At 36.9% G+C, this 14,132-nt stretch overlaps 1 protein-coding gene across 3 annotated transcripts in view; it reads left to right on the top strand.

Annotated features, from left to right (window-relative positions):
* Window positions 1-14,132, top strand: part of Tenm1 (teneurin transmembrane protein 1) — an 873,613-nt gene that overhangs the window by 534,238 nt on the left and 325,243 nt on the right. For all 3 annotated transcript variants that reach the window (XM_051141408.1, XM_051141407.1, XM_051141405.1), the window contains one exon: window positions 13,779-14,017. In XM_051141408.1, coding sequence (XP_050997365.1) covers window positions 13,779-14,017 — 239 coding nt within the window. The remainder of the gene's footprint in view (window positions 1-13,778; window positions 14,018-14,132) is intronic.

Genomic DNA, 14,132 nt, shown 5'->3' with positions numbered 1-14,132 from the left:
ATATTATACCCGTTTAGCAAATTCATAGTAGTAAGTTGACTCATAGGGCCTGTAACTTGTTTAACCACTGGTTCCTGGCACTCATAAGTCAGTTTTTTGTTTTTGTTTTGTAGTAGATTGCATTTAACACAGAGTTCTCTAGCACACTCTATCTTCCCAGAGCTCAGAGGTCATTGCAGAAGAAATAGAAAGATTGTAAGAACCAGAATTGGTGGGTAACTTGAAGGAACTAGTGTTGACTAGACATAGCAGGAAAATTGCACATATGAAATCACAGTTGTGATAGCACGCACAAGACCTGTACAATCTCACAACAGACAAAATCCTATCTTGTAGAGGAGAGGAGGACACAGAGTACAATCTAAAACAAAGACATACCTACTCTCATATAGCTCATGTTGTAGTAATCAACCAAAGTCAAGTTAATTTTCAACTCAATAACTTACCACAATTGTGATCTTAGAAAATATTCAGTCTTAGTGTCTGGTCTTTGGTCACCTCATTTAAAAAAATGTACTTTTTGTCTATATTATTGGGACGTCATGAGATCATAGTAATTAAAGAAAACATACAGAGTAATATACCTAAGTATCTAGCGTCTAATAAAATATTCATCAAATATCCTTTCCCTTACTACTATTAACAGTGAATACTTAAAATCACTAGCATTTTTCATTTACTTATTTATTTAACTGCTTTATATCCTGATTCCAGATTCTGCTCTCCTCTTTTCCCAGTAATACCCTCATATCCCTCTCCCCCATCCACCTCCTCCTTCTAAGAGAAGGGGAGACCCCCAAGGGATACCAACACACCCTGATATCCTCTCCCACTGAGGCCAGACAAGGCAGTCCAGCTAGGAGCAAGGTATCCAAAGGCAGTCAGTAGAGTCAATGACAGACCCTACTCCCATTGTTAGGAGATCAACATGATGACCAAGATACACATCTGTTACATATGTGTAGAGATCTAGGTCTAGCCCATGCATACTCTTTGGTGGTTCAGTCTCTGTGTGCCCCCGTGGACCCATGTTAGTTCAGTCTGTAGGGCTGTCTTGTGGTGTCCTTGACCCCTCCTGCTCCCTCTCTACTCCCTCCTACTCTTCCACAGAGCTCCCCTAGTTTGGCCTATTGTTTGGTTGCGCATCTTTGCATCTGTTTTCATCAGCTTCTAGATAAAGCCTTTCAGAAAATTTATGCTAAGCTCTTGTCTGCAAGAAAAGCAGAGTATAAACAATAGTACCGGAGATTGGCCCTCTCCCATTGGGTGAAAAAAATTAGAAAAACAACGCTCTTCACAAGAGCTACAAATAATATAAAATATCTTTGTATAACTCTAACCAAACAAGTGAAAGACCTGTATGAAAAAAAAACTTCACATCTCAGGAAAGAAATTGAAGATGATATCAGAAGATGAAAAGCTGTCCCATGCTGATGAATTGGTACAATTAACATAGTAAAAATGGCTGTATTATCAAAAGCAGTCTACAGATTCATTGCAATTCTCATCAAAACACCAACAAAATTCTTTATATACCTTGAATGATCAATTCTCAAGTTCATATTGAAAAAACAATCAAACATACAAAAACAAGATAGCTAAAACCATCCTGTACAATAAATGAATAAATAAATAATTCTTAATGTTTGCATGACTTCCATCCAGGCAAGTGTGTGTTCAACAACAAAATCTTCTATACCATAGAGATGAACTTCATTTTCTTGTTTGTTCTTCATGTTATAATGTTTCTGATATGCCAAAAATTATGTAGATTTTAGAAGAAATACACCAGTTCATTTTACCTGCTTGATTCACTGAAAGGGTCTGTGTTTCATAATAACATTGGACTGTAAATAATGCAAAGCTTCAAGATTGAACACCATAAAATTATTTGGTAACATTAAAAGTTGAATTTTTCACACACACAAATAAATAAATAAATAAATAAATAAATAAATAAATAAATAAATAAATAAATAAAATCTGGAGGGATCATCATCACTGACTTCAAGCTATACCACAGAACAATAGTAATACAAACTGCATGATACCGGCATAAAAATCACTAGCATTTTTATTGAGCATACTTCTTTATTTACAACACATCCTGCATAAATTGAGATGTGAATGAACTTTTTCTTTTTAACACATTGATTTATAATGTATACATACATGCATGAGCCTGCCACAATGCACATGTGAAGGTCAGAGGACAACATGAAGGAGGTGGTTCTCTACTTTACCACTTTATGAATCAATGAATCTCCTAGGTTTACTTACAAGAAAATAAAATGAAAAAATTTAATCATCATCTCAATCTGATAAAAATGAAAGATACTTGCTTACATTTACTTTAAAGTACTTACTCTTCATTCTACACACTTAATCAAGAGCATTATTTTAAACATTTTATATTTTTGAGTTAAAATATAATTACAACATTGCCTCCATACTTTTCTTCCTCCAATGTTCCCTTTTGCCCCTATTCTCTCTTGAATTAACAGCCTCTTTTTAAAGTGGTAGAGTAATTGCTCTGTGTGTGTGTGTGTGTGTGTGTGTGTGTGTGTGTGTGTGTGTGTGTGTGTTTCTGTGTTTATATAAGTATATAAATACAATCTGCTCAGTCCATTTGTGTTGAGTATATATTTTCAGGGTTGACCACTTGGTATTAAATAACCAATTAGTGGTCTAATTGGAATGGTAGGGGAGTATTTCTCCTGCTCTCAGCCTTCCTTTTTTTTGTGTGTGTAGTTCTTCATCTATAGGTTGGAACCTGTGAAGTTTCCCCTTCTTCCTTAGCATGTCTATTGATGCTGTCCTTGTGCAGGTTTTGTTTAGACAGCCATAATGTTGAAGTATCATAAATGAAGCTTCTCTGTGATTTCTGTTAAACACAATGAAAGCACTGTATATGAAGGAAAGGCATTCTACAAACCAATGTATTAATGTTTTATTTCTGAAATAAGAGACCAAAAATACTGGGATATGCTTCCTGTGTTCAATTAATAAGTGATCCACAGAAATATTAAAATATAAGACATATTTTCTTGTTACAGACCAACTCGTTTGAAAAAGACCACAATACCAATGACAATCATAGAATATTGCCACTTCAGAATGAATTATTTAGCTCATACTTAAACTTCACAAAATTAAGATTTCTATAGGTATGCAGAAACATTGTTTTAAAACTAATTAGAATGGATAAAGAAACTGTGGTACATATACACTATGGAATACTACTCAGCTATTAAAAACAAGGAATTCCTGAAATTTGTGGATAAATAGATTGAGCTAGAAATGATCATAATGAGTGAGTTAACCCAGAAGCAGAAAGACTCAAATGGTATATACTCACTTATATCTACATACTAGCCCAAAGGGCATGTCCCAAGAAAGCCTTCACTTACCAGGAAACTGGGACAGAGGGGAGGGCATCCTATTGGGACTCTAAATGAGAGAAGCATAGGAGAATAGCAAAGTAGAAGGATCCAGAGGGTCCTAGAAACCTACAAGTAGAACATTATGATAGGCAGATTTGGGCCCAGGGGTCCCGCTCAAACTAAGGCACCAGCCAAGGACAATACAGGCGGTAAACTTTAAACCCCTACCCAGATCTAGCCAATGGTCAGAACATTCTCCACAGTTGAGTGGAGAGAGGGATATGACTTTCTCATGTACTCTGGTGCCTCACATTTGACCATGTCCCCTGGAGGGGGAGACCTGGTGGCACTCAGAGGAAGAACAGCAGGTTGCCAAGAAGAGACTTGATACCCTATGAGCATATACAGGGGGAGGTAATCCCCCTCAGGAACAGTCATAGGAGAGGGGAATAAAGGGAAAATGGGGGGGAAGAATGGGAGGATGCAAGGGATGGGATAAACATTGAGATGTAACAAGAATAAATTAATAAAAAAATTAAAAATAAAAAAATAAAAAAATAAAACTAATTAAAATTGTAAATGACACAAATGCAGAAGTTTATAAATATTTGGCTGTGAAGCTTGCAGGGGACATGTGGCAGAGGTTATCTAAATATTTATAAGAAAGAATAAGAAACAAAACGAAAGCCTCATCTATGTAGAAGAGGGTTAAGAAATAAAAATTTAGCCCACTTCATTTTCACACTGATAATACCAGAAAGCTCAATAAAAATTTATATAACTAATTTTTAGGGGTATTTACTTTAAATTGGAGTATCTACAAAAGGTAATTAATGGAAAAGAAAGTACTGAGACTGACACACTTTCCTACAAACATTTCTTGATATTCTCATCAGAGAAGAAATTAAGACTGACTCAAAATGCTATTTTCTTTTATTCTCATATGCATTTTTGATCCATTATATTGAATATCTATTTCTCCAGAAACAATAAACAGAATCCCAAACTACATGTGAAAATATGTGCAATATAATGAATCAAAGAATGGCAAGTAAAAAAATCACATTATTAAGACTATTATTAAAACAGAAGCCCATAGGTTATAAAATGGCCCAGCAGTTAAGATCACTTGCTACTCTTTCAGAGGACAAGGTTAAATTCCTAGCACCCATATCAGGCAGCTCACAACCATTTGTAACTCTTGTTCTAGGAGATAGAAGCACTCTTTTGACCTCTGCAAGCACCTGTCATAAAATAAATTAAGTAAATCTAAAAAATAAAAATAAACCAAAAATAATAAACATTGAAGAATATGTGAAGAATTGAAACCTTTGTATTTAAAGGACTTAAATACAAACTTCTATGGAAAGAAGTCAACAACAACAACAACAACAAAACCCAAGAAAAATAAAAATATAACTACCATAAGATTCTATAATGCTTCTTTTGGGTATGTGTCCAAAACAACTAAAACCAGAATTTAAATAGAAGCATTATTCCCACAAGCCAAGAGCTAGAAATACCTTAAATATTGATAAGTGAGTGAATAGATAAACTATGATTTAGACATCCAGTGGAATATTATTTAGACTAGAAAAGTATGGACATGCTACCACAGGTTGCAACATGGATGAATCTTGGGGAAGTTATGTTAAGTGAAATGAGCCAGTCATGAGAAGATAAATACTGTATGCTTCCTCTTATGTAAATCAGTCAAATTAAAGAAATAGTGGAATAGTGGGTGCTGGGGAAAAGACAGAGTTGTGTAGTGGGCAAATAGGGTTTCAGATTTTCTTAAAAAGTGATTCTAGAGACTTCTCACAATGTACTTAAGACTACTGAACTACATAATTTAAAATTCTTAAGATGACAAATTTATGTTATGTTGTATTATGTAGATTTTTATCACAAACTATATTTAATAACTTTAAAAATGAGTAACTAAATTTTACTATCCCATCCAAATGTAATTTGGGCCTACTCATAATCTCTTTTTAATCAACCTTGCTTTCACTTCAACTACACTTTCACTCTGCAAGTTGAACCCCTTTTTTGGTAAAAAGGAGTAATCCAAATGCTTATAGCTACAGTAACACAGGCTTAGATGTGTCTCATAAGAATATTTACAAGGCGTTAAAGAGAAAAACTATTGGTTATTTATGTGCCTGTTGTTAAGAAGCCGTAGATTTCTGTCTATTTCCTGTAGAATTTTAAGTGCCATATTAAATCACATTATTTAATGCTAACAGATACCTTCAGAATCATGTAGTATAAAGGCTTAAAAGAGAGAGTACATTTTCATCCTTTTATGGCTGATTTTAAAATCCTTACAGGAGCATTTGTTATACTCTCATTTACCACCACTGGGTCTCATCAGTCTTGAAGATTTTTTCTCAATTTCCTTATGTGCCCATTTCCTTTGGTAATATCGTACTCTCCCCTTTAAATTTAAACTTAAATATTAAAACAGATGCAAAAAGAGGTGCTACTTACACATAAAATCTTGAACTGCATTTTCTTCATTTGCTCTGTGGGAAAAAAAACCAGTTGTATGAAATTGATAACAACATTTTAGTATATCCTCAGGTCCTGAGGGGAAAAGCAATATGCATAGACAGATGATCTGATTTTATGAGCACATGGCTGAAGTCTAGCACTGTGCATTTGTCTTTATGCTCCTACTTTTTTCAAGGACTATGAAAACATATTAGGTACTGGTTTCACTTTCCACAGTGACCTACCTGCAAAGTATATGACAATACACTACATCTATATTGCTGTTTCTCATGATATACATCACAGTATAGATTGCTTTCAGCATAGACTCTTAGTCTAGGCTTGTTAATAAGAAAACAAGAACCTTAGTATACAAACTTATTTTATTATCTACTCTCACTGAGGACTGTGATTTGGATTCCATTCAAACCTGAATTAGTTTAAATGCTGCTCCGCTGTGACTGTTGAATTTATTCATTAAGCTGTAATATTTTACTTATGAAACCACATTTAGAAATCCTTTGTTGTACATCAGATGAAATTACAGTGCTCAAGGATATTGATTATTGCTTGTAATTGCCATCATAATAGCCAACAATTCTCTGTATTTCTTCTACCTCTTAATGATATACCAAACTAAATCAATATCCAACATATTGGGCCACTTACATTGTCTTGAAAATCCAATTGTTCTTCATGAATTTGCAAAAGATTGAAGAATTTCTATTTTCAAACATTAGGTAAAAGGGTCCATACTGCTGGGATTTCCTTTTATCCCATAAAAACATATTAGAGTGATGCTATATATGATGAGTTATATGTCTATGACACTTTGTCATCTCAAAATAATCACAGGGTAGAGGTGGGAGGCTATGAAGAATACACCACTCTGTTGCTCATAAACCTACATTTCTTGCTCATTAGTAAATTCAATGGCCAAAGAGGAAAAATCTGGCTGAAAGAGGTTTCCAGACATTGGATCTGCATCTTTAAGTCACAGTTTACTTAGAAACCTAAAAGAGGAAGTACAATTACGTGAAAACAACACAATGCTGTGGATCACATGCCCAATAAAATATATTTTTCTTGCTATTATTATTATACCATGTCTTTATTTTTCCATTATTGAGACAAATGAAATGCCTTTTAGAAACAACAATGATTACTTTATCTGCTAAAGGGTAGCTTGTCCTGTGACATTTTCCCGTTCATCCAAAACCAGTTAATCAGTCTTTAAAAGTTTCTATAAGAACATGTGGTATACAAAAGAAGGCTCAAGAGATGGCTTAGTGGGTAAAATACTTGTCTCTCAAGTATGAGGACCAGAATTCAGATCCTCAGTGTCTGAGATGAAGTTCCGTTTGCTGTGATATATGACCGAGAAGCAACCTTGAGATGAGAAGGTTTATTTCCTTTACTCTTCCACTTCACAGTCCACCATGGAGGGACGTTGGAGTAGGAACTAAAGCAGAAGCAGAGATGAAGCATGGTTTGCTCATCCTGCTGTCTTATATCTTCCAGGACCACCTGCCCAGGGCTTGTAAAGCCCACAGTGGCCTTGGAACTCCAACATCAGTCATAATTAATAAATTGCTGCACAGGCTTGCCTACAGGCCAATCTTATGGGAGCATTTTGTCAGTTGTGCTTCCCTCTTCCCAGATAGCTCTATTTTGTGTCATTTTAACAAAATAAAACAGAACGCAATCAATCACTTTTCAGTTTGACACAGAAATATATTGCTTATTAATCCATAACCTTTGTTTTCTTACTCATCTCTAAGATCTCATATTAATATCAACATCACAATATGAAACATTCCAAAGCCCCACAATCTTTAAAAATTCAGTCTCTTTAAAATATCCAAAGTCTCTTAAATATTCAGTCTCTCTAAAAATCCCAAACTTTCTCTAAAAGTTCGATGTCTCTCAACTGGGAGCTCCTGTGAAATCATAAAACAAGTTTACATATTTTCTTACTCCAAGGGGGCAATCAGGGCACAACTACAATCAAAGCACAGCAAAATCAAAGTCTCGTGTTGTAAAGCTCAGTGTCAGATATCAGAGAATCATGGTCTTCTGGGCCTTAAGGGAATTCATTTCTCTACTCTGCTTTTGGCAGCACACACAGCTTGTTCGAGGCTCAAGCCAGCTCCATTCCACAGCTGCTGCTTGTCCTTGGCAGTCATCCCATGGTATTAGCATCCAGTATCCTGGGGTCCCCACTAAAAGTGAGACTTCACCTTCACCAGTGGCTGCTCAAAGTGCTAAAGCCCAGCTCCTCTCCATGGCCCTTTCAGGCCTTCAAAACAAGTAAGCTCTGGGAAACATTACTAAATTCAGCTGCCAGCATATGGTACAGCCTTGGCCACCTCTAGATTATAGCCACGATGTGCTGACCCTGGGGAAACACAGCTCAGAAAAATGGTTCTGGTCTCTTCTTATTCACAGAAGATTCTTGTGACTTAGCTGGAAAGCATCAATTGTCCCAGCAAAACAAAGGTTTCACTTTAGTGGTTCTTGTCTCTTGTTAATCACAGCCAATTCTTCAGCTCCACTAGACCAGAATGACAGATTATTAATTCAAAATAGCACATGAAAGGTCCTGAGTTTTTTTTTCTTCCTTCTGAAATCTCACAAGACAGGCCTATATTATCTGTGTTCCTCAAAAACCTTACCTTCTAAGAACCCACAGAAGAGTCCACTTGAGCTCTCAGCACCCAGTGTCATTTTCAACCTAAAGTTCAAATGCCACGAACATGGTTGAACAAAGTTTTTTGTTGTGTGCTGGAGCATCTTCTGGGTATATTCCAAGGAGTGGAATAGCTGGGTCTTGAGGAAACCCTATTCCCAGTTTTCTGAGATAGCACCAGATAGATTTCCAAAGTGGTTGTACTAATTTGCATTCCCACCAGCAATGAAGGAGTGTTCCTCTCTCTCCACATCCTCGCCAGCATGTGCTGTCATTTGAATTTTTGATCTTAGCCATTCTGATGGGTGTAAAATGGAATCTCAGAGTTGTTTTGATTTGCATTTCCCTGATGACTAAGGAGGTTGAGCATTTCTTTAAGTGTTTCTCAGCCATTTGATACTCCTCTGTTGAGAATTCTGTTTAGTTCCAAGCCCCATTTCTCAATTGGGTTATTTGGTTTGGTGGTAGCAGCTTTATTCATCATAATAGCCAGATCATGAAAACAGCCTAAGTGTCCCTCAGTAGAAGAATGGATAAAGAAACTGTGGTACATTTACACTATGGAATATTACTCAGCTATTAAAAACAAGGAATTCCTGATATTTGTGGACAAATGGATCAAGCTAGAAATGGTCATAATGAGTGAGTTAACCCAGAAGCAGAAAGACTCAAATGGTATATACTCACTTATATCTGCATACTAGCCCAAGGGGCATGTCCCATGAAAGCCTTCACTTCCCAGGAAACTGGGACAGAGGGGAGGACATCCTATTCGGACTCTAGATGAGAGAAGCATGGGAGAACAGCAAAGTAGAAGGATCCAGATGGTCCTAGAAACCTACTAGAAGAACATTATGATAGGCAGATTTGAGCCCCGGGGTCCCGCTCAAACTAAGGCACCAGCCAAGGACAATACGGGCCGTAAACTTCAAACCCCTACCCAGATCTAGCCAATGGACAGGACATTCTCCACAGTTGAGTGGAGAGTGGGGTATGACTTTCACACAGGGGGAGACCTGGTAGCAATCAGAGGAAGGATAGCAGGCTACCAAGAAGAGACTTGATACCCTATGAGCATATAAAGGGGGAGGAAGTCCCCCTCAGGCACAGTCATAGGGGAGGGGAGTAAGGGGAAAATGGGAGGGAGGGAAGAATGGGAGGATACAAGGGATGGGATAATCATTGAGATGTAACAAGAATAAATTAATTTTAAAAAGGCAAAAAAGGTCAAATGCCACACCAATTCTCTTCAAAATACATGGCCAGATCTGTCATAGCAATACCCTCAACATTCAACAATTTTTTTTTTAATGAGAGTTTCTTTTGTGGTGTTAAAACTCCATGACCAAACCAACTTTCACCTTACATTTTTATCAGTGAAGGAACTCAAATTATGGCTCTAATAGAGAAACCAAAGCAGAAGCCCTAGAGGAAAACAGTTACTGCATAATCCCTCTCCTCTGGCTTGTTCATCATAGTTTCTTATACAACCTAGGATCACTTGTGCCAAGATGACACAAGTAGTGGCCTAAGCACTCCCATATAATCATCAATCAAAATACCCCCATAGACTTGTCTACAGGCCAGTAAAATAGAGGCAGGTTTTCAACCAAGGCTCCCTCTATCCAGATGACCACCATATGTCGGGTTAACAAGAGAACAAACCAGCACAAAAGATATATAAAAAATATACAAACATTCAGTAATATGATTGAACGGATAGTATTTGTTGATTTTGAGCCTGTTAACAAATGTTATTAGAACATGATGCTTGTCCAGTGGGGATTAAGGTCACAGAAAACATCAGACAATGAAAATGTACTAAGTAGAAAATACCTGATATCAGGTTTTTTGTGCTTTTCTTTTTAAAATTTATTTTATTTTATTATAATTTACTCATATTACATCCCCATTGTATCAGTTTATCCATAATATTAACTAGCTGTTACTTAAGTAATTTCCACTCTTCAGTTCCCAATAATTCTCATTGAAAAATTAGGACATTTGGTCTACTAGATGATTTATAAGAAGTTCCTTCCAACTTTGTGAATCTGTATGTGCCACTCTCACATTGTTCTCATTAACCACAAAAGGAACAGTATAAAAGCCATGTTGAATGTCTACATGCCATGTCCAGCACAAAAATGTGCTTCTTCTGTACTTTAACAGACCAACATTAAAATCTTTTTTAATTTTTTAATTTTTAATTTATTCACTTTACATCACAATTATAGACCTCTCCCTGTCTCTTGTGAGTCCTATCCTCCCTACTCCTCAGAAAGGGGGCGCCCTCCTCCCCTATCATTTGGCCTCAGCCTATCAAGTCTCATCTGGACTGCCTGCATCCTCTTCCTCTCTGGCCTGGTAATGCCACCATCCAGGGGGAAATGATCCATGAGTGGATACCAGAGTTCATGTCAGAAGTAGCCCCTACTCTCCATATTATGGGACCCACAAGGAGATTATGCTGCCTACCTACTACATCTGAGCAGAGGGTCTAGGTCCATACCATTCATGGTCCAAATCTTAATATTTCAGTAGCTGCATAAACCTAGTATATAGAAATGGCTCTGGAGCTAGTTTACCGAAGTTCAAAACTCCTCTATATCACCAATTATTAGGATTAGGTCTACAGACCCTTCTGCATCTCTTTTTGTTTTGTTTTCTCATCTGTAAAAGAGACTAAACATTGTAATAAGCTTGTTGTAAATATAAAATGTTCTTATTCTCTATGAAGTAGACGTGTGAATGTTACACACAAAACTCAAATGTCTCATTAGTACCTGACCTCTATAGATAGGGAAGAAACTAGAAATTTCACCAAATACCAATCATTTAATTTTAGTTATAAAACTGATGTACGATCAAGAACAATTTTCATTTATAACATATCCCTATTTAATACACATTTACTGTTTTATCCATGAACATAATGCCTTTTTCTCTTTAAAAAAATTAAATCCTGTTCTCCATATTCTTTTGAGGCCTGGCTTTTTTCTCTTAATATTATGTATAAATACTTTTATTAGTGCATAAATAGGTTTATAGCACAACTTGGTTTTTTTTAATTTAATTAATTTATTCAGATTACATCTCAATTGTTATTCCGTCCCTTGATTCCTCCCATTCCTCTCCCCTCCCACTTTTACCCTATTCTCGTGTCTTAGGTCTATGACAGAGGGGGACCTCCTCCCCCACTAAATGGACATAGGCTATGAAGTCTCGTCTTTGTAGCCTGCTTATCCTTTCTCTGAGTGCCACCAGGCCTCCCCACCACAGAGAAGTGGTCAAATATGGGGCACCAGAGTTCACGTCTGAGTCAGTCCCCACTCAATCTTGGAGAATGTCTTGTCCATTGGCTAGATCTGAGAAGGGGTTCGATGTTTACTGCAAGTACTGTCCTTGATTGGCTGTAGTAGTCTGAGCAGAACCCCTGGGCCCAGATCCGCCCGTCATGATGTTCTTCATGTAGGTTTCTAGGACCCTCTAGATCCTTCTGTTTCCCCATTCTCCCATACTTCTTTCACCTAGAGTCCCAAAAGGATGTCCTCACAACTATCTCAATCTCCTGGTAAGTGAAGACTATCATGTACATGCCTCATGGGCTAGTGTCCAATTATAAGTGAGTATATACCATGTGAGTCTTTCCGCTTCTGGGTTAACTCACTCAGTATGATCATTTCTAGTTTGGGGAAGCCCTATTCTCAGTTTTCTGAGATAGTATAGCACAATTTGTAATGACTGTGGATCCTGTGTTTTAAAACTACTTAATGAAATATCAACTATTAGAGATTAGTATGTTATTTTGGCTATTATGAATATTATTGTAATGAATGATTGCTTAAATTGTCACAAACATTATTTCCTGAGGATAAACATCTACAAGCATAATTATTGTATAAACATATATGTGCTAAATATATATTTAAAATCTCTTGGTATATAATCTTAAATTGCCTTCTAGAAAGATGCAGTAATCTAAATTTCATTCAGTAACCCAACCTTTTAGAAAAACAATCTCCATCATGCCCAAGTAAAATTCTCTATTGTCAACATTTTATCAACTGCTATGTAGAGATGTTGAGGTTCTTTTCTTTAAATGCATAACCTTTTTTCCCTTTAAATGTGCAAGCTAGAAATGAATCTGATGCGATTGGGCATATGTTGCAAGGTGATGTTGACTTTCCACTTACTGAGAGGTTTTACACTGTACATTAAAATTCAGCACTAGAATGTGCTTTGTTTAGCAGTGCATTTTACTGCCATAGAGGGCACAGTAGAGTGGTTAAGATTCAGGACTCTGAAGCCTGGATGATCTGTATGCTGATTCTATCTCTGTCACTTGTTTGGTGAGTGAATTTTAACAAGTTGTTTAACCTGTTTTTGCCTTCCCATTCTTAACAGCTCAATAAGGAAAACAACATAGCCTGTTTCACACAAGTAAAGAATGAATGTGATAATGAGTACATAATGAAACACATGGCACTTAGCACCTAGTATGGGTAGAATATAGGGACACAATACATATATTTGATTTTGGAAAAGTCCAGTTATAATAATCATGAACAACCTGTGATCATCATTCTGTGGGAATATAATATAATAGCATCATTACTCCACTTGTATTAAGTTCCACAGCAGGCATAATGATTATATGCTGAGAAACTGTAGAACTGAGTTTGTCTCTGGAAATGGAGGTAGAAATTTGAGAGAGAGAGAGAGAGAGAGAGAGAGAGAGAGAGAGAGAGAGAGAGAGAGAGGGAATTCCTGGAGTTATGTGACTGTTCTATATTTGGATAAGGATTTGGTTTCCACAACTGATTGCACATGTCAAATCTCAGCAAAGATACACTGGTATCCAGGATATTCTAATTGACAAATTGAGTGGCAGTCAGCTCTCCAGAATCATGATTAAGGAATGAGAAAAGCATAGTGAATATCAAGTATGGAATGGCAACATTTACTAGTCAGCAAGAAAGGAAGGAAGGAATAAGGGAGACAGAGTGACAGAAAAGAAGAGGAAAAAAGAGTTGGCCAAGATACCAAAGACAAAATTCAGTTACCTCTGGATTACATGAAAATTTTGTCTAGCACTTCGAGGTTTCATGAGATTTGCCATAGCATGATAGCTTGAAATTAGTAGAGATTGTGGGGTTTGCAGCAATTTGGGCTGGTATTTATATGGAAACTTGTCTGTTTTCCCCCATTAGACATTTCCTGTTCAAACATGGATCTGGTTCCTCTGCTATCTTCAGTGCAGCCAGTCAGAACTACCCTCTGACATCCAATACTGTCTACTCACCACCTCCCAGGCCGCTGCCTCGAAGCACCTTTTCCCGACCTGCCTTCACGTTTAACAAACCTTATAGGTGCTGCAATTGGAAGTGCACAGCATTGAGCGCCACAGCAATCACAGTGACTCTGGCCTTGTTACTAGCCTATGTAATTGGTAAGCCCTTTATTCTATGTCTGAATGTTCTTTTTAACCTGTTTCTTTTCTTTGGAGTCAGATAGGAATTCACTCTCAGTGCTGGGATGCACAAATCTGTACCAGAGCTAAGTGT

This window comes from Acomys russatus, chromosome X, assembly GCF_903995435.1.
Source record: "Acomys russatus chromosome X, mAcoRus1.1, whole genome shotgun sequence".
NCBI classification, from domain to species: Eukaryota; Metazoa; Chordata; class Mammalia; order Rodentia; family Muridae; genus Acomys; species Acomys russatus.
Note: the sequence above shows the minus strand (reverse complement) of the source record. Positions and strands in the feature narration are given on the sequence as shown.